At 40.7% G+C, this 22,118-nt stretch overlaps 1 protein-coding gene across 23 annotated transcripts in view; it reads right to left on the bottom strand.

Annotated features, from left to right (window-relative positions):
* LOC121574320 (calcium-activated potassium channel subunit alpha-1) overlaps positions 1 to 22,118 on the bottom strand; it is a 251,192-nt gene that overhangs the window by 47,937 nt on the left and 181,137 nt on the right. For 5 of the 23 annotated variants that reach the window (XM_041886997.2, XM_041887031.2, XM_041887062.2 and 2 more), the window contains exons 15-19: positions 21,280 to 21,389; positions 20,909 to 20,977; positions 16,263 to 16,349; positions 15,964 to 16,040; positions 13,194 to 13,202 (exon numbers count right to left, since the gene is read on the bottom strand). In XM_041886997.2, the coding sequence (XP_041742931.1) occupies positions 13,194 to 13,202; positions 15,964 to 16,040; positions 16,263 to 16,349; positions 20,909 to 20,977; positions 21,280 to 21,389 (352 nt within the window). Of the gene's footprint in view, positions 1 to 3,243; positions 3,418 to 13,193; positions 13,203 to 15,963; positions 16,041 to 16,262; positions 16,350 to 20,017; positions 20,030 to 20,908; positions 20,978 to 21,279; positions 21,390 to 22,118 lie in introns of all 23 variants that reach the window. The other 18 variants (XM_041887023.2, XM_041886992.2, XM_041886984.2 and 15 more) reach the window with 6 other exon arrangements.

The following is a 22,118-nucleotide window of genomic DNA, read 5'->3' on the forward strand; positions in this document are numbered from 1 at the left end:
AGTCCAATTCCCCATTCAAACCAATGGAGAAAACCCCTCACAATGATCTCAAACTGTGTTTTTAATACACAATGAAATTAAACACAGACTACCCCTTGCTAATCAGAAGACTCTCGGGAATGTTATGGTGGACTGTCATTACAATTGCTTCACGGGAACCTGGTAAAATGAAGTTTGTACTGTGGCTAGCCACTGGATTGCTCTGAATGCACTGTCAGCATGCAGTCAAAGCTACTAACCACTTTTGGAGCTCAGTAGTGCTCTCAAATTGTGTACGGATGTTGACAGCAGTGAGTTATATTAATAATATAGCTAACTTAGCTAGTTAACATACATTTGGCGAATACAAGTTATATTAACTGGCTAGCTAGTTAACTAGCGTTAGCAACATTTTCAACATTGGTCAATGAAAGCTAGCAAGCTAACCAGCTATCAAACAATGCAACAAAAGTATAATTTCGGTTTCGTAAAAATACTCCATCTGCAGGCACTGAATTTCAGGAATCACAGTCCCAAGTACCCCTGGTGTACTGTTCAATTATTTAGCCATTTAAATAACTTATTTTTGTATGAAAACTCTCCGCTTTTGCCATTGCCCTCATTGGCTTCCATACTTTTGAAATGAGAGCTTGTCCATGCGTTGGACTCAAGCTTGGTTAGCGACAGTTGCTATCCACTGTAGCACTTCAATGGATTGCCGAAAATTCTAGGACGGGGCTTAGCGAACGGTGAATTGAAGTCTCTGTTGATGTAGGTAGGAGGTCACCCCATTGTGTATGACCCATCTTGTTTAGTAGTGTACCTTTAAGATTAACACCATTTGATATGCTACATACAGTGGGGGAAAAAAGTATTTAGTCAGCCACCAATTGTGCAAGTTCTCCCACTTAAAAAGATGAGAGAGGCCTGTAATTTTCATCATAGGTACACGTCAACTATGACAGACAAAATGAGGGAAAAAAAATCTAGAAAATCACATTGTAGGATTTTTAATGAATTTATTTGCAAATTATGGTGGAAAATAAGTATTTGGTCAATAACAAAAGTTTCTCAATACTTTGTTATATACCCTTTGTTGGCAATGACACAGGTCAAATGTTTTCTGTAAGTCTTCACAAGGTTTTCACACACTGTTGCTGGTATTTTGGCCCATTCCTCCATGCAGATCTCCTCTAGAGCAGTGATGTTTTGGGGCTGTCGCTGGGCAACACAGACTTTCAACTCCCCTCCAAAGATGTTCTATGGGGTTGAGATCTGGAGACTGGCTAGGCCACTCCAGGACCTTGAAATGCTTCTTACGAAGCCACTCCTTCGTTGCCCGGGCGGTGTGTTTGGGATCATTGTCATGCTGAAAGACCCAGCCACGTTTCATCTTCAATGCCCTTGCTGATGGAAGGAGGTTTTCACTCAAAATCTCACGATACATGGCCCCATTCATTCTTTCCTTTACACGGATCAGTCGTCCTGGTCCCTTTGCAGAAAAACAGCCCCAAAGCATGATGTTTCCACCCCCATGCTTCACAGTAGGTATGGTGTTCTTTGGATGCAACTCAGCATTCTTTGTCCTCCAAACACGACGAGTTGAGTTTTTACCAAAAGTTATATTTTGGTTTCATCTGACCATATGACATTCTCCCAATCCTCTTCTGGATCATCCAAATGCACTCTAGCAAACTTCAGACGGGCCTGGACATGTACTGGCTTAAGCAGGGGGACACGTCTGGCACTGCAGGATTTGAGTCCCTGGCGGCGTAGTGTGTTACTGATGGTAGGCTTTGTTACTTTGGTCCCAGCTCTCTGCAGGTCATTCACTAGGTCCCCCCCGTGTGGTTCTGGGATTTTTGCTCACCGTTCTTGTGATAATTTTGACCCCACAGGGTGAGATCTTGCGTGGAGCCCCAGATCAAGGGGAGATTATCAGTGGTCTTGTATGTCTTCCATTTCCTAATAATTGCTCCCACAGTTGATTTCTTCAAACCAAGCTGCTTACCTATTGCAGATTCAGTCTTCCCAGCCTGGTGCAGGTCTACAATTTTGTTTCTGGTGTCCTTTGACAGCTCTTTGGTCTTGGCCATAGTGGAGTTTGGAGTGTGACTGTTTGAGGTTGTGGACAGGTGTCTTTTATACTGATAACAAGTTCAAACAGGTGCCATTAATACAGGTAACGAGTGGAGGACAGAGGAGCCTCTTAAAGAAGAAGTTACAGGTCTGTGAGAGCCAGAAATCTTGCTTGTTTGTAGGTGACCGAATACTTATTTTCCACCATAATTTGCAAATAAATTCATTAAAAATCCTACAATGTGATTTTCTAGAGAAAAAAAATCTCAATTTGTCTGTCATAGTTGACGTGTACCTATGATGAAAATTACAGGCCTCTCTCATCTTTTTAAGTGGGAGAACTTGCACAATTGGTGGCTGACTAAATACTTTTTCCCCCACTGTATCTACATTTTCTATGAATATTGCTCTATGAACATCACTCGAGCATGGCTCTCGTTCCTACACAAGTCAGTCCTGTGAGCTTGAAATAAAATTATCAGGAACAGAACAGAAACACAGTTAGCAAGGAGGTTCCCATAAAAGCTTGGGATACCTTCATAAACAAAGGAAGACAAAACAACAACAAAAATAAATGAAAACTGTCATCAAGATATTGCATACAGTCAGACATAAATCATCCCTTCAACATACAGTCACATTTTCCTTCATCATATTTATACATAATATACTGTATTAGAAACAATATAATACATAAAACACCAAATGTCTAATAACACAGTCACCACAAGAGTGCTTGACTGATGTAGCATGCGCTAGCCACAGAGCTAACAGCTACAGTAGAGCAGCACCAAAGCAACACCACAACTACCACCCAATACAACCCACAGAAATAATAATAATAATAAGAAGAATAAGAATAAAAACTACTCAAATTAATGATACTACTACTACTACTACTACTACTACTACTAATAATAATAATAATAATAATAATAATAACAAATACATTTAAATAAGCCACGACAGCGTAATGGCAACTATGGAAGCACGCCACGTGGACGACGTTACGGATAAAGCACATACACACACATACACATACAGGGCACACACACATACACATACAGGGCACACACACATACACATACAGGGCACACACACATACACATACAGGGCACACACACATACACATACAGGGCACACACAACAGACATTTAACAGCACGTGTTGGGCGGTATAACTTACAGGCAGGTAAAGTGGTTGTGCAATCATGAACAGAGACAGAGGGGAGTGGGTAGGCCCTCTGTAGGGTGTCCATGTTAATATGTACACTGCCTGACATGCAAGAGCAGTCTCGCTCTGAACGGCCGCAATCAAAGCAACATGCCAGTTTCATTTGTTTGTAGACGGACATCTTGGCTACAGTCATGTTTTGGGATGAGAGGAAGAGGAAAAGCAGCAGGTTAATGGCAAAATGAGAAATAGTAATGTGGGGAAGCCGGAAGGTTACTCCACAAAGGAGATAATAAGTGCAAAGCCTTAGATGCCAGCTCTCACAGGCTTGAGCCCCAACAAAAGACCAGTAATGGGCACCTATTATGTTAGGGTGCTTCATACAGTGGGGTCCGAAATTATTGACATCCTTGATAAAGATCAGCAAAAATTACTGTATAAAATACATTTAAATACTGAGCTATATTGTATGCTCAAAAGAATTGGGAAATTATGTTATTTTATACTAATACAATTGCTCAGAGAAAAAGATAGTTAAATAAGTAATTTATTTTTTCCTCAAAAAGGTAGGGGTAAAAATGATTGACACCCCTGTTTTCAATACCTTTCAATAGCTCAAGCTTTGATTTGAGTCAGCTGTGTAGTGCTAGAGCAAAAAACAAAACGTGCACCGAGGCGGGCCCCCAGGACCGTGTTTGGGAAACGAGTCTTAGACCATTCCTCCATACAGAATCCTTCCAGATCCTTGATATCCTTCATATTATCCTTATTATTATTATTATTATTATTATTATTATTATTATTATCTGTGCTTATGGGCTGCCCTCTTCAATTCAAACCACAGGTTTTCAATGGGTTTCAAGTCCGGAGACTTGCGATTGCAAATGTTGATTTTGTGGCCAATTCATAATTTCTTTGTGGATTTTGATGTGTGCTTGTGGTTATTGTCTTACTGGAAGATCCACTTGAGGCCAAGTTTCAGTCTCCAGGCAGAGGCAACCAGATTTTTGGCAAAAATGTGCTGGTACTGGGTAAAGTTAACAATGCCGTTGACCTTAACAAGGGCCACAAGACCAGTGGAAGCATATTTGACAGTAGGTATGGGTTTCTTTTCTGTTTATGCATTCTCATTTCGACGACAAACCGTGGCCAAAGAGTTCTATTTTCATGTCATCTGACCAAAGCACCGGTTCCATTCCAAGTGCCAATGCCATTTCGCAAACGCCAGGCGTGGATGACATGAAAATAGAGCTCTTTGGCCATGCACACCAGAGGTGAGTTTGGAGTTTACTCCACACACAAAGACTCATTCAAAGCTCTCCCTCGCCCTCAATTTGGCAAATCTGACCATAACTCCATTATCCTTATTACAAGCAAAAACTCCAACAAGAAGTACCAGCGACACTCTCAATACGGAAGTGGTCCGATGAAGCAGATGCTAAGCTACAGGACTGTTTCGCTAGCAAAGACTGGAATATGATCCGATGGCATTGAGGAGTTTAACACATCAGTCATCGGCTTCATTAATAAGTGCATCAACTACGTCGTCCCCACAGTGACCGTACTGCCTTCAGAAAGTATTCATACCCCTTGACTTATTCCACATTTTGTTGTGTTCCAGCCTTTATTCAATTTTGAATACATTCATTTTTCTCCCCCATCTACACACAATTCCCCATAATGACAAAGTGAAAACATTTAAAGAAATGTTGGTAGATTTATTGAAAATGAAATACAGAAATATGTCATTTACATAAGTATTCACACCAGAGTCAATACTTTTGGTAGCAATTACAGCTGTGAGTTTTTCTGGGTAAGTCTCTAACAGCTTTCCACACCTGGATTGTGCAACGTTTGCCCATAATTATTAAAAAAATTCTTTAAGCTCTTTCAAATTGGTTGTTGATCATTGCCAGACAACCATTTTCAGGTCTTGTCATAGATTTTCAAGTAGATTTAAGTCAAAACTGTAACCGTTCGTTGGATGTAACACGGCTTGCAAACTATCACGGATTACAAAGGGAAACCCAGCCACAAGCCTACCAGACGAGCTGCTCGCTTTGAGGCAAGCAACACTGAACCATAAGTGAGAGCACCAGCTGTTCCGGATGACTTTGTGATCATGCTCTACATAGCTGATGTGAGTAAGACCTTTAAACAGGTTAACATTCACAAGGCTGCAGGGCCAGAAGGATTACCAGGATGCGTACTCAGAGCATGTGCCGACCAGCAGGCATTTGTCTTCACTGACATTTTCAACCTCTTCCTGACCCAGTCTGTAATACCTACATGTTTCAAGCAGACCACCATAGTCCCTGTGCCCAAGAACGCCAAGGTAACCTGTCTAAATGACTATCGCTCCGTATCACTCACATCTGTAGCCATGAAAGGCTTATCATGACACACCACCATCCCAGACACCCTGGACCCACTCCAATTCACATACTGCCCCACAGATCCACAGATGGCACAATCTCTATTGCACTCCACAATGCGCTTTCCCACTTGGACAAAAGGAACACCTACATGAGAATGCTGTTCATTGACTAGAGCTCATCGATCAACACCATAGTGCCCTATAGGGACGAGGTCAAAGACCTGGCAGTGTGTTGCCAGGACAACCTCTCCCTCAACGTCAACAAGGCAAAGGAGCTGATTGTGGACTACAGGAAACGGAGGGCCAAGCATACCCCCATACACATCGACGGGGCTGTAGTGGAGCGGGTCGAGAGCGTCAAGTTCCTTGGTGTCCACATCACTAAGGATCTATCATGGTCCAAACACACCAACACAGTCGAAGAGGGCACGACAATGCATCTTTTCCCCCTCAGGACGCAGAAAAGATTTGTCATGGGCCCTCAGATCCTCAAAAGGTTCTACAGCTGCACCACTGAGAGCATCTTGACTGGCTGAATCATCGCTTGGTATGACAACTGCTTGGCATCTGATCGCAAAGCACTACAGAGAGTAGTATGGATGGCCCAGTACATCACTTGGTCCGAGCGCTCTGCTATCCAGGACCTCTATACAAGCCGGTGTCAGAGGAAGGCCCTAAAAATGGTCAAAGACCCCAGCCACCCAAGTCATAGACTGTTCTCTCTGCTATTGCACGGCAAGCGGTACCGATGCAACAAGTCTGGAACCAACAGGTCCCTGAACTTCTACCCCCAAGCCATAAGACTGCTAAATAGTTAGTTAAATAGTTAACCAAATAGCTACCCAGACTATCTGCTTTGACCCTTTTTTCAAACATCACATACGCTGCTGCTACTGTTTACTATCTGTTATTTTATTCCTAGTTATATGTACATATCTACTTCAATTACCTCGTACCCCTGCACATCGACTCGGTACTGGTACCCCTTGCATATAGCTAAGTTATCGTTACTCATTATGTATCTAGTATTGCTTTTATTATTACGAGTTTTACTTTTCTATTACTTCTCTATTTTCTTTCTCTCTGCATTGTTGGGAAGGGCCTGTAAGTAAGCATTTCACAGTTAGCCCACACCTGTTGTTTACGAAGCATGTGACGAATAAAATTTGATTTGATTGATTTGATTTAAGCAGAAAGAACCCCATACCTACTGCAAAATATGGTGGTGGATCTTTATGTTATGGGGTGATTTTGCTTCCACTGGTCCTGGGGCCCTTGTTAAGGTCAACGGCATCATGAACTTTACCCAGCACCAGGACATTTTAGGCAAAAACCTGGTTGCCTCTGCCAGGAGGCTGAAACTTGGCCGCATGTGGATTTTCCAACAAGACAATAACCCCAAGCACACACAAAAATGGTTAATTGGCCACAAAATCAAAATTTTGCAATCGCCATCTCAGTCTCCAGACTTGAAACCCATTGAAAACCTGTGGTTTGAATTGAAGAGGGCAGTCCATAAGCGCACATGAAGTATATCAAGACTCTGGGAGGAATGGTCTAAGATCCTTCCAAACGTGTTCTCCAACCAATTTTTTTTTAAAGGCTCAGTGCTGTTATCCTCGTAAGGTGAGGTATTGAAAGGTATCGAAAACAGAAGTGTCAATAATTTGACCCCTACCTTTTTGAGAAAAAAAAGTATTACTTGCTAAACAAAATCTATTTCGCTGAGCAATTGTATCAGTATAAAATAATATAATTTCCCTTTTTTTTTTGCATACAATATAGATCACTATTTTAATTACTTATTTTATACAGTCATTTATCAAGGGTGTCAATAATTTCATACCCCACTGTATATCGCTAGAGTGCCAAACTGCTTTTGGTTCTTTGAAGTAAGAATTGTGTGAAATATATTATCATGGCCAAATAAAACTTTTTTCAATGTTCTCCCAAAGTCTTGTTTTGATCAATAAAGTTTGAACAATTTGAAAGTTGTAGTCCAATTTAACTTGTTGAACTTGTAGTCCAGATGGTCTTAGGCTCAAGGGCCAAGCTGTGTCCTAAGGCTGAAAATGCCATAACAGGTATAAAGGCAAATACGACAGTGGGGGAGAGGGGGGAAGGGGTAGATGGAAGGGGAATCATTCGGGGGTAGGAGAGTAGCATGGGCAATGTCTTCAGCAGCAAACCTCATACAGACATACAGTACCAGTCAAAGGTTTGGACACACCTACTCATTCCAGGGTTTTTCTTTATTTTTACTATTTTCTACATTGTAGAATCATAGTGAAGACATCAAAACTATGAAATAACACATATGGAATCATGTAGTAACCAAAAACGTGTTAAACAAATCAAAATATATTTTATATTTGAGATTCTTCAAAGTAACCATCCTTTGCCTTGATGACAGTTTTGCACACTCTTGGCATTCTCTCAACCAGCTTCACCTGGAATGCTTTTCCAACAGTCTTGAAGGAGTTCCCACATATGTTGAGCACTTGTTGGCTGCTTTTCCTTCACTCTGCAGTCCAACTCATCTCAAACCATCTCAATTGGGTTGAGGTCGGGTGAATGTGGAGGCCAGGTTATCTGATGCAGCACTCCCATCCCTCTCCTTCTTGGTTAAATAGCCCTTACACAGCCTGGAGGTGTGTGGGGTCATTGTCCTGTTGAAAAACAAATGATAGTCCCACTAAGCGCAAACCAGATGGGATGGCTTATCACTGTAGAATGCTGTGGTAGCCATGCTGGTTAAGTGTGCCTTGAATTCTAAATAAATCACAGACAGTGTCACCAGCAAAGCACCCCCACACCTCCTCCTTCATGCTTCATGGTGGGAACCAAACATGCGGAGATCATCCGTTCACCTACTCTGCGTCTCACAAAGACACGGCGGTTGGACTCATCTGACCAAAGGGCAGATTTCCACCAGTCTAATGTCCATTGCTTGTGTTTCTTGGAAAAAGCAAGTCTCTTTTTCTTACTGGTGTCCTTTAGTAGTGCTTTCTTTGCAGCAATTCGACAATGAAGGCCTGATTCACACAGTCTCTGAACAGTTGATGTTGAGATGTGTCTGTTACTTGAACTCTGTGAAGCACTTATTTGGGCTGCAATCTGAGGTGCAGTTAACTCTAATGAACTTATCATCTGCAGCAGAGGTAACTCTGGGTCTTCCTTTCCTGTGGTAGTCCTCATGAGAGCCAGTTTCATCATAGCGCTTGATGGTTTTTACGACTGCACTTGAAGAAACTTTAAAAGTTCTTGAAATTTTTCCGGATTGACTGACCTTCATGTCTTAAAGTAATTATGGACTGTCGTTTCTCTTTGCTTATTTGAGCTGTTCTTGCCATAATATGGACTTGGTCTTTTACCAAATAGGGCTATCTTCTGTATACCAACCCTACCTTGTCACAACACAACTGATTGGCTCAAACGCATAAAAAAATTCCACAAATTAACCTTTAAAAAAGGCACACGTTACTTGAAATGCATTCCAGGGGACTACCTCATGAAGCTGGTTGAGAGAATGCCAAGAGTGTGCAAAGCTGTCATCAAGGCAAAGGATGGCTACTTTGAAGAATCTCAAATATAAAATATATTTTGATTTGCGTAACACCTTTTTGGTTACTACATGATTGCATATGTGTTATTTCATAGTTTTGTTGTCTTCACTATGATTCTACAATGTAGAAAATTGTAAAAAAAAAAATAAAGAAAGAAAAACCCTGGAATGAGTAGGTGTGTCCAAACTTTTGACTGGTAATGTATATTATTTGATTCAGAACAGAACAGATCATAACATCCTCTATCTGTCTGGCTAAAGGTGTGGATCACGTACCTGTATCCCTTCATGCAGCTGCAGCAGCCCTGGTCAAGGCATCATCACACTACTCTACTGGCTAGACTGGCCAGGCCATACCATGCTAGACTATAATACAAGAGTTTCACTAAACCAGCACTCCCCCAGAGAGGTTTGAGAGAGGTGTGTACGTGTTTGCAAGTTACTATGGATGTACATGGAGTACAGATTAACTATCTTAATTTGACCCTGCTTCTCACAGCAGGAAAAAATATCTTGCAGAAACAGGAAATGTGAATTATTATGTGGATTATAATTATAATGATAATTAATGGGCATTTCTGTAGGGGTTGATACATTTTTCATTAGGGCAAATCAAGTCAGAAATTTAAAAGTGGAAATTACAAACTTTAGAAGCCTTTTTAAACCTTCAATACACTACAATTTGCATTTCCTGCTGCACAGGAAAATTCTCTGCGACGACAGAGTGATCAAATTAAGATGGCAGATCTGTATATAAAACATTTGAAGTGTGTGTGTGTGTGTGTGTGTGTGTGCGCGTGTATGTGCGTGTGTGTGTGCTTACAATATAAATGTCAAGGTCTTAACCCCAGGAGAAGTAGCAATAGGTAGTGAAAGCCCCTCAGAGCAGCGGTTCTAGATTGCTGTGACTCTGGTTCAGACCACAATCCCTGGTTCCCATTCTCTCTATGCCAGGGTGCCAAGTCACTAACTCACTCTAACACCCTCACAGAAACTCTCGATCTCTCTCTGTAGAGAACTATAAGTCTACTTTTACTGTTTTAACCACATGTGTGGCTGGGAGCCCAAACGAGGTGGCATGTTTCAGTTTGTGGCCAGAAAGAGAATGGGGAGCGAGGTGTCCTATAAACAGCATGCACAAGTGCTTTATAAGCATTCATAAGCATGCATAAAGAGATCACAGCAATTACAGAGGGTGGAGTGTGGTAACTGTTTACAGAGCATAAACAGTTTTGGAGGCATGACAGACGAGCAAGTGTGGCTTTCGTTTCATGCTGAACTATATTACTTTCTTAGTTTTCATGCTGAACTCTGAGTTTTATTCTGAGTTCTTTCTAGGCTGGGCATTCAGTTGAACACAGTACATGTAGTTGTAATGTTGGTTAGCGAGACATGGGAGGGGGAGATGGAGAACACGACACAACATGACAATGTGTTTGACTCAAATTACTTCACACATACCCGTTAGCCTGATCTACTACAGTACGGACTACAGTGTCCCTTTTAGGACATTCTTCACCACAAGAGTCCACATGAACATGACTGTCTGTGTACATTTTGTCAAAGGAAGGTGATTGTTAACACACACACACACAACTACGCTGTTGCTTTTGATTGTGGTTCTAGAAATAAAGTATTTTTTCATATGTCACATTCAACATTCCACCTGACAAAACGTACAAAGACGAAGTCATCATGAAGCCAGTGTTGAATATCAATGGACACTGATCCTCTTAAGTGAAAGACAACCCTATTCAGCAAGAACTCGATGAGCCATTTTGACTTTGAATAGTAAATCTAAGTTAGACTCATATTATATTAAAATATGGATACTTATAGAAAACAACCAAACTAAAACCGCTTTTAAACTCTCCAGTTATTGTACCATGTTGCAAAGCACAAATGGAAATAGCGGAATGCGTAATACAAAGAACAGTTTTCCTTCGAAAGACTCACTTTGTTTTCAGACATCTTCAACCAACCAAACCAAACATTGCACACCATAAAACCAACCTGGACTCAGGGGTAGATGTAGCATACTAAAAGTAAATCAGGGGCACTCCAATTAGTATGATATGTTACATTTCATATGGTATTTATTAATTTGAGGATGTCCATCATCCATTTCTTATGATATGTGACGAATTGCAATTCGTATGATATGTAATGAATTGAATTTCGTACAATATGTCACGAATTTGCAAAACGTATGATGTTACGAAATCCAATTTCTTGTGGCTAATGTTAGCTAGGTGGCTAGGTAGCTAACACTACGTTAGCTAGGCTAGGGGTTAGGGTTAAGGTTAGGAGTTAGGTTAAACTATTAGGGGAAGGGTTAGCTAACATGCTAAGTAGATGCAATGTAGGTAAAAAGTATTAAGTAGTTGCAAAGTTGATAATTAGCTAAAATGATCAAGTTGTCCGTGATGAGACTAAAACATGCAACTTTTGGGTTGCTAGACGTTTGTATTATATGCCCACCCTTCCACACCGACCAACAACCCTCATTTCGTTTTTGCCTTAAGTAACCTTTTGTCTTATGTGACCATACCAAATGTAACATATCATACTAATTCAAGTGTCCAGGATTTACATTTACTATGTTATGTCAAAAAAACAAAAAACAATTGTCTATACTATGAGACCAGTATGCATAAAACAAAGCCAGGGGTTAATCTATGCAATGATGAAACTAAAGTAAGACAACTTTTCCCTTTAAGATTTGTATGACAACTACTGTAAAGGTTAAGATACACCTACAGTTAACTGCTACCATAGAGATATTACCATTACTAGAACAGTAACTCCATTCAAATCAATAGGTCTGTGATGGTGGACCGGCGGCCATATTGAGTATACCCATGAGTGTTCCAGTCAAATTGCAGTGGTCTACGTTTTTTTAACCGTTCTAGTAATTCTATGTCTATGACTGAAACACACCCTGTTGCTCATCATATTCTTGCTGAATAGGTTTCTGAGGACCTCAGTGTCAGTTTCCTTCAATAAGCTACATTCAGGACTGTGGCACAACATGGCCATCTAGTGGCCAAATGGCAGTACAGCATTGGCACCTGCAGTATAGTAAAATAACTGTCTACTGAAGCTGTTTCTTTCACTCAGGGCTCTGAGGGCAGTGAGTAAAAAAGGGCCTGACGACTATGTAGAATTGAAATGCAGTGGGGCTGGGGGTGACGATATCTCAATTCTAAATGCACTGATGAACTCCGGGTAGTGGTATGACTGGAGCTGGGCAGAGTACCAGAGCACTGGGGAGTGGGGAGGGGGCTAGAAGCAGTGAAGGGGGTATGACCAGATTGTTTTGATTGTGTTTTGCAACATTGCTCATTAAGCTGAAATATTTAAAGACATTTCCACAAGAACACTTCCTCTTTTCAGAAAATACAGCAGCGTGCAATATAGCCCCTGACAGTGAGAAAATGAATTTGAATCTAAATGGTTGGAGTTTAATTTTTTATTACCTCCCCACCCCAATGTCTTGGCTCAAAATCCATGACTAACATTACCTATATCAATCTGTGTGTTTGACATTTCAGATTGTCACCACATCCATTTTTCTACTTTCTCAGAGCGTGATATTAGGGAGAGGAGGTAAGTAGGACTTAAGGAGAGCTGATAACACAAGGCTTAGGATTGGGTTTCTAATACAGATCAGTTTAGATTAACAACAAACAAAAAAATTAAGTGAGTCAAACAGAGTTCATCCACTTCTATGATAAAATCACACTCCACTCTGTCATCTGAAATGAGTCTGAGGGCGGGCTAGACTATGGGCCTATGAGGAGACAGACTAAACAATCAGAAGCTGGTGTGAGTTTGGGTTCTGCTGTATTCAGGTCTGGTCTGAGGCAGGACAGTGTACAGATGAGAGGCGAGGAGAGGGATGCAGATGCTACACTGGTAACATGCAACATAGAATACAGTATACTATTGGCTGGGAAAGAGAAAAGACACTCGCACTGCACCCTGGATGGGAGGGAACCCGTGTTTTTTTTTACTCACAATAAATCACTACCAGAGAGTGGTTAAAATAAAGAAGTTGTGTTTCCCGGCGGCAGTAGGGGAAGGAAATAACATCAAAAAAATGTCAATGGTCATAAACACATGGATAAAATAAACAATAACAACAGAAACAAAACAGAACAAACAGAAGACAAACTTCCATTCTAGTAATGGAACTGTCATCTCTCTAAATGGGGCCCTCCTATTGGTAATAAAACAGTAATAAGATGGAGATACAGAAACCCAAAATAATGTAGAATAGAACTGTCTTGTTTCAGGTATAGTATATCTAGTGGACCAATGCATGATCACACTATAGGGCCAACCAAAACTGTACTGGCTCTGATACATTATTTTCACATTGTCCTTTCCAGCACGGTTCCAGCAACTGTGGTGGATGTGTAACCAGGCCAGCTTAGTATAGCCCGGCTTGCCTTGTCTCAGTTTGGCAATATAGTGTGAATCAGACAATACAGGTCTCTGGTTCTCTCTACCTGACAGACTACCAGGCCTATAGTCTGAATAATTGAGATGACACAGACAAAGGGAAAGGACGGTGGAGATCATGTGTTTGGGCGTAGGCTGCTTGCTGTAACTGTCGCTGACCTTTCTAGATGTACAGAGACTGCAGGACATTAAATTATTTAACATGCTAACATGTTGGGACAAGTGCCCATGTAGGTCAGGTAGTAATAAGGCCCTGCTTCTGAATTAATGCTTTCAATTCAGGCTATTCAGGAAGTAAACCGAAAATACAACTTATATTATTTTCCTCAATGAGTTTACTTCCTGAAGTAACTGAATTGAAATTGAATTGAACCCAACCCTGGTACACATTCTCTAATTCCCAGTCTGATCAATAGTAATAGCAGAGAAAAAGGGTCATATTCCAAGTCATCCACTGCTGGCAGATGTTAATGGTGGAATACTTGGACCAATAAAGTGCTCTGATTCGGTAGGGTTGGGCCAATAGGATGTCTGGTTGTCTGAACCCATGACCCATGAGCATAGGAAAGCCATTGGCTCGTGTATTCTTCCACCTGACTGAGGTCATTACCTCTGCCTGTGTCACAGTGTCACTATGGCGACCTGACAGCCTTCCTCTTCTGCTCGGCTACTCCCATCGTTCTACCTCTCCCTGACACTCGATCATTAGCATACTGATGTAGAACTCCCACTCTTTCTTTCGCTCTCTGCTGGTCTTCTCGCTTTCTTTCTCTCTCTCTATCTTTTTCTTCCTCCAGACTTCAGTCCACCCTTCTAGATAGTTCCGTCATTATGATAAATTATTGACATGATAAGTTTACATATTCAAAGGAAAAAGTAATAAAATGAATAAATCAAACAAATTGTACAATATCATAACACATTGATTTCAGATCATACCACAATGAAGGTTTGACAGTTGTGATCACAGTTGATACACTAAAATGGGACTCAAGGTGATCACTGGAGCAATTTCCATTTCAAACAGTTATCACTGTAAAAGGACATTCCTACAGTGGCATGCAAAAGTATTCACCCCCCTTGGCATTTTCCCTATTTTGTTGTCCTGCTGGAAGGTGAACCTCCGTCCCAGTCTCAAATCTCTGGAATACTGAAACAGGTTTCCCTCAAGAATTTCCCTGTATTTAGCGCCATCCATCATTCCTTCAATTCTGACCAGTTTCCCAGTCCCTGCCGATGAAAAACATCCCCACAGCATGATGCTGCCACCACCATGCTTCACTGTGGGGATGGTGTTCTCGGGGTGATGAGAGGTGTTGAGTTTGCGCCAGACATAGCGTTTTCCTTGATGGCCAAAAAGCTCAATTTTAGTCTCATCTGACCAGAGTACCTTCTTCCATATGTTTGGGGAGTCTCCCACATGCCTTTTGGCAAACACCAAACGTGTTTGCTTATTTTTTTTGTTGCTTTTTTCTGGCCACTCTTCCGTAAAGCCCAGCTCTGTGGAGTGTACGGCTTAAAGTGGTCCTATGGACAGGGTTATCTTTGGTCTCTTTGTTGCCTCTCTGATTAATGCCCTCCTTGCCTAGTCTGTGAGTTTTGGTGGGCGGCCCTCTCTTGGCAGGTTTGTTGTGGTGCCATATTCTTTCAATTTTTTTATAATGGATTTAATGGTGCTCCGTGGGATGTTCAAAGTTTCTGATATTTTTTTATAACCCAACCCTGATCTGTACTTCTCCACAACTTTGTCCCTGACCTGTTTGGAGAGCTACTTGGTCTTCATGGTGCCGCTTGCTTGGTGGTGCCCCTTGCTTAGTGGTGTTGCAGACTCAGGGGCCTTTCAGAACAGGTGTATATATACTGAGATCATGTGACAGATCATGTGACACTTAGATTGCACACAGGTGGACTTTATTTAACTAATTATGTGACTTCTGAAGGTAATTGGTTGCACCAGATCTTATTTAGGGGCTTCATAGCAAAGGGGGTGAATACATATGCACGCACCACTTTACGTTATTAATTTTTTAGAATGTTTTGAAACAAGTTATTTTTTTTATTTCACTTCACCAATTTTGTGTATGTCTATTACATGAAATCCAAATAAAAATCAATTTAAATTACAGGTTGTAATGCAACAAAATAGGAAAAATGCCAAGCGGGATGAATACCTTTGCAAGACACTGTATGAGAAACAGTGAGGGATATGACACCTTTATTATAGCACATCCTAATCATACTTCAGAGACAGTGGGGGTAGGGGACGGGGGGGCATGAGAGGGGTGGGGGGTGGGGTTGTGGACGGCGAGTTAGGTGTACTCACGTCGTTTGCAGCCACATTTTTTGATCCGTTTGGGGTCTGTGATGTCATCGTGACAAGCTTTGCAGTAGAAAAATGCTCTGGGGGGAAACAGCAGCATAGACATTTATTGTCTCGGTTTGCAACTCACACCTAGTGAGTTTCACCCATTCCACCAGGTTGAGATGTGAGCTGGCTTTTACCAATGATATTTATGGAAGTTTAATGTCTAATCGCTTTGTATGTTGTCCTTTTTAGCCACCAAGAGAATGAAAACACAGACAAGGCTTTAAACTGAGACTGTGGCGTTTTTCTGCCATTACCTCTTTACTTCTTTGGCGTCGCTGGCGATGAAGAACCCCAGAGTTCCTTCCTGCATCTTTACGTGGTTCCCCGGGTTGATGAGGATGCTGGGTAATGGGAGAGATAGATGACATCACGCTCTGTAGGCGTTGTTACGGCCGCTAGAGTCACACTCACGCGCTAATCAAGAGGAATGGTACACACACATCATCAACCCTCTAGCTGGAACTAGAGTACTACAGCCAGCGATCTAGAGCGGCCTGATCGGATTGGTCAATGGAATCAGAGCTTCTGCAGTCTCCAGTTGTTTTGTTTGGAGAGTGGTATGGAATGGAAGTACTGTAAATGCTATCAGTGTGAGCTTGTAGGCCACTGTATGGAGGTGGGTATTTGTTCAAGTGTTATTGTGTCGAAAAACACCTTGCTTCTTGACTTGTTTCCATGTTTAGCCACCTTCTCTGAAGCTACTCACACAGATGGACAGAATGCGCAACAGCATGAGTTGGTTTGTACATTTTAATTCTTTTCTTTTTCACCATGGTTCTGATTGGCTTGGAGTGGGAGTAGGGGCGGGGTTAGGATGGGTGGGTGGGTGGGGGGGGGGGGGCAAAAAGAATTAAAATTGTTTTATGGAGTGGTTTCAGTCTCAGCAGTCAGAGCCAATCAGCTATCAGAATGATGTTACGGGCATGTTACACTACAGTTAGATACTGTTACCTGGGTTAGTACTGGACAGTGGAAGGCAAGGGAATGAACAGCCCTTGGACTAACACTACAGAGGAATAGGAATCATCTGCTATAGGCTAAGTGTTGTTATATAGTGTATTATAGTGTTGTTATAGGGCTCCCGAGTGGCGCAGCGGTCTAAGGCACTGCGTCACTACAGACCCTGGTTCGCTTCCAGGCTGTATCACAATCCGGCCGTGATTGGGAGTCCCATAGGGCGGCGCACAGCGTCGTCCGGGTTTGGCCGGGGTAGATCATCATTGTAAATAAGAATTTGTTCTTAACTGACTACCCTAGTTAAATAAAGGGAAAAGATAAATAAAAAATAGTACTGCTACAGTACTGCTTTAGGGTATTATAGTATTGTTATAGCACTGCTACAGTGCTGCTTTAGGGTATTTAAGCTAGGAAATGTGATATGATATGCATTTTTTTATTTACATTATCAATGTCCATGTTGATTTATCAGGAAGAATGAATTAATAACCAAGAAGCTGAGGGAAAATGGCCATGTAATGTTATCTAATGGATAAGTAACATTCATATTCAAATTCACTCTAACCCCTAGCCCTGTAACCCCTAACCTCACAGACCCTAAAACTGTATCCTCAAACATATGTCTACAGTAAAGAAGATATTGTAGATTTGGATGGTGTTTGTGTGTGTAGGGTGCCTGTATGGACTGGCTGTATCATTCCCCCTGAATTAGACTGAGACGAGAGTGGACGACACACGCATATACGCCCATTTCATTAATGGTTGCCTGTGGGTAGGAATCATCAATGATGGGACTGCAGACAGAGACTAACAAACGGAACACACAGACCGACTGTCAGGGGACGACACCCCTGGCCTCTGAGCCCAGACGAAAGGGAAACTAATAATATTTTACTTTAGGAATACTTTACTAACTTACTTTAATAATACTTTACAAATATTTTACTTTTTCTTTTATGAATACTATACTTTGACAATAGTTCACTTCACCTAGTTGGCTCGGGGATTAGAACCAGCGACCTTTCGGTTACTGGCACAACGCTCTTAACCACTAAGCTACCTGCCGCCCTATTATTTACTAATACTTTATTTTACTTTACCAACTCTTTAATTTACTAATACTTTATTTTACCAACTCTTTAATTTACTAATAATTTACCAACTCTTTAATTTACTAATACTTTATTTTACCAACTCTTTAATTTACTAATAATTTACCAACTCTTTAATTTACTAATACTTTATTTTACTTTACCAACTCTTCAATTTATTAATACTTTATTTTGCCAATTATTTAATTTACTATTTCTTCACTGTCATTCAATGTACGGCCTTTATACTTTACAAAAGTTTTTAGTTTTTGGTACTAAACTGTTTGGACAGATTTGAGAACACTTGTCTATACCAACATTATACTGTGTAAAAGTGCATGCAGGCTCAGAAAATAGCTGAGAGCAGCTGAAAACTACAGACTAATTCGCAAATGATAAAAAATCTTTCCTCTGGGCTCTACAAACAACATACTTAAACAATAAGGGGGCGATTGGATCAATTATAAAGCTGTAATCAATAGCAACAGTAAAACAAAACAACATGATATTTTGCTAAACTTAAGTTTAAAGTTGCACTATTGAGCTTTATATAAGATTGAATGGCCCCAGAGTAGAAAAAAGGAATCACAATTGACATGCTGTTTCGGGAAAATACAAAATAAACTAACAAAGCCACTACAAAAAACACATTGCTGCCCAAATCTGAGATTTCACATAGTTTACACATTTTAGATCTAATAACAAAGAAACATAACAAAATGTAATTTTCTCCAATTATGCATAGAGGCCCACAATGTATCAAAACCTCATATTGGGAGCAACAAGGCAAGCATCACACATCCCATATGATAGAGTGTTATTACATGCAGTTACCAAACAGTGTGAGTAGGACACTTGTAAAACAGACCAGGCATAGCCACTGCAGTACAGATAAAGAGACAGGTACGTAGATGCAGACTGTTGCAGTAACTTCTGTGCAGTTGGATTGTTTTCTTAAACACCAAACTGACAGGAAGTGACCTCACTTGATAACATCTACTCAGAGACTCACAGGTATGGGGGAACATGGTGACTGACACACACACACACACACACACACACACACACACACACACACACACAAGCTTACGCACACGCACGCACACGCACACGCACACAAAGCAAACAGTATCCACACACATGATAAAACAGTAAGAAAGGGATGAAATGCAAGTATGAAGATGATTTGCAGCACCCATGGAAAACGTGGCCTAAAATTAAACAACTCCATTGGATAAATGTTAATTTATCCAAAGTTAATGATCCCATGCCTTGAATAAGATATGACATGGCATAACAAATGCTGTTGGTATCGTAAAAATCTATAAAACATGTGTTTGTGTCAAACTGCAATGACATATAATCAAACCATCGATTCCATAATATTACAGAAATGTGCAACAATAGCCTTATCCATCAATAAACCCTTCTGGGGTTCAGACATCAACAATCTGTCTCTTGACTGATATGTGAGATGACACTATCAAAACTATAAAAATGTGAAGTACTGTTTGATAATGAGCATAGCACAAAAATAAAGAAACACTGGGAAGAAAATAATAATCAGTTTGGCAACGTTCACACACAGTTACGACTGACTGAAGACACTGAAAAAGAACTGAAGTGAGAGAGAAATTAAGCAGAACGACTGACAACGAGAGACAGAAAGAAACTCAAAACAGGAGGTAAAAATGGAGGAGATGGTGTTAGCCTGGGCACATCGACAACATCAGACAAATCAACAAGAGTTACAAACGAGTCAAATTCAACTATTCTCTCTCTGCCTGCAAAGAAGTTAGTGCATTAGGCACAAGGAACACAATCAAAGATATAGTGAGAAATTGGCTCATTTTGATATAGGGTTTGGAAAAGTATCCTTAGGAAACAAAACCCAGTCAGAAGCTCTAAAGTGGTGGAGATAGGGTTGAACTTTGGAGGGAAATATAAGGAAGAGGGCATACCGCTTTCGGCTTCTGCAAACAACAAGAAAACAACCTAAAATCAAACAGTTGTTATTAACATAAAAGGAGAGATGAAAAATCATATTATGAATGTGTCTCAATTTTCAATTATGTCTCAATTTGCTGTCCGTCTACCTTCTGATGGGAAAATGAAAGTGCTTGCTGTAGCACTCTGAGAAAAAGTTTAAGACCTTCATATCACTTAGTAAACTAGGAGGTACTTATTTGATCTTAAGAGCTGATCTTATTACACATATTGCATCTATGAAATAATTTACTTCTACTATCAGAGAGATATGCAGTTCAGATGGCACTGAGAATGGTGGCACTATGTCATGGAAAAAAGCCTGGCATGAGCAAAGAAAATGCCTCAGGATCCCATGTCCAGGTGCAAGCACACAACAAAAAGGCTGAGCAAAAGTTTTAAAATAAATGTTGTTCAAAATATATCATAATAACAAGTTAGTTAGACATTACTTATTCTATAGTGATTTCATAATATACTAAAAACTCAACTAAAACAACTCTACTATAAATGCATTATTTGTACAAAACCGGTTCACACTGCTGTTGGCGTTGGGGTGGGTGGGATTTAGCAATTTATGGTAAGTGAAATATAGTACTTCATGTTAATAGTTAGCAAGTTAATAGTACCATATGGCATTAAAGATTATCATGGTTCAACACAGAGACAACTATTTACAGATAAATCTTGAAAGACATCCTAGGATTTGAAAATGTTCTGGGATGTTACAGACAGAGAAGTCCAGCAGTGATTTACAGAACAAGAGCAGCCTTGTAGTCCTGTACAACACAGAGAGAAACAGACAGAGAGAAACAGACAGAGAGAAACAGACAGAGAGAAACAGACAGAAACACAGAGACACAAACCTGCTCTCTCCCAGTTCCGACTTGTTCTCGATGGCGATAAGCAACAGCTTCAGCTTCACGTAGCACAGCCTGACACAGACAGACAAACACAGAGAATTGTAAGGGAATGCTATGCCTCATCACGGTTCTACATTATGTACGGTAGCTACTATTTCAACATGACCAATAGTTTCAAATTAAAATGTTCCTTTTCTTTTATATTATAATCATTTAGTATTAATGTCATTGACCTCCTCTATCTACCATCTACTCTTCAGCAGTTGTAGCAGTACCAGGGACCGAACAGCAGTTATACAGTAGCAGTAAAACAGAGCAGAGAGAGTTATCCATACCGGCCCAAGGACTAGATCACTGTGGAGTGTCATACTTACTCACAGACTGCTGGGAAGGAGAGCCCCACAAAGGCACTGGACAGATACTCTGTGTACATCTCATTAGCTACCCCTTCTAAATAGTACTTCTGCCACGTATCCTCTTCAATCTGAGAAGCAACAAGCACAACATACATATATAAATACGTAAAGATACATATAAATACATATATAAATACGTAAAGATACATATAAATACATATATAAATACGTAAAGACACATATAAATACATATATAAATATGTATACAGATGGAAATGTGTATAGTAGTAACTTTAGCACAGTTATAAGCCGTTATAAACCCCTTACAAGCCCTTTATAAGCCCATCATTAGCAGTCTCTCAGTGATGGAGAAGACACTTTGATGAACTGCAGACACACTCAGCTCCTCAGACATATTATGAAACTGTCTCCATGTCTCTTCTCCATCATAACTCCACCCCATCCTGACAGCTATACAGGATTTAATATGGGACTCAGAACACACTTCCTCTATAACTAACACACTCACACGCCTCGCCTGTTTGGGGGGAAAGCAATTGGTCAGCCATCTTTAGGGGAACACTAATCGAGGGGGTCCTGCGGAGATTGCATCCATTCTATTGTGTGTGTGTGCATGTGTATTCTTTGGTCTCTCATTAGCACCTCTCACTAACTTTCTGGTTCTCTTCCTGTTTCAATCACCCGTGACGACAAATTGCAATGACGACGGCCTATTATCGCCCTGGTAACAAAACAAGGCCTGATGAACTTCATCCAGATCTGACCAGACATCCCTCCTCTCCCATTCACACACATGCTCATTACAGACGTCTGCAGCTGAATGTGTCAGAACTGAC

Source organism: Coregonus clupeaformis, chromosome 1, assembly GCF_020615455.1.
Source record: "Coregonus clupeaformis isolate EN_2021a chromosome 1, ASM2061545v1, whole genome shotgun sequence".
NCBI classification, from domain to species: Eukaryota; Metazoa; Chordata; class Actinopteri; order Salmoniformes; family Salmonidae; genus Coregonus; species Coregonus clupeaformis.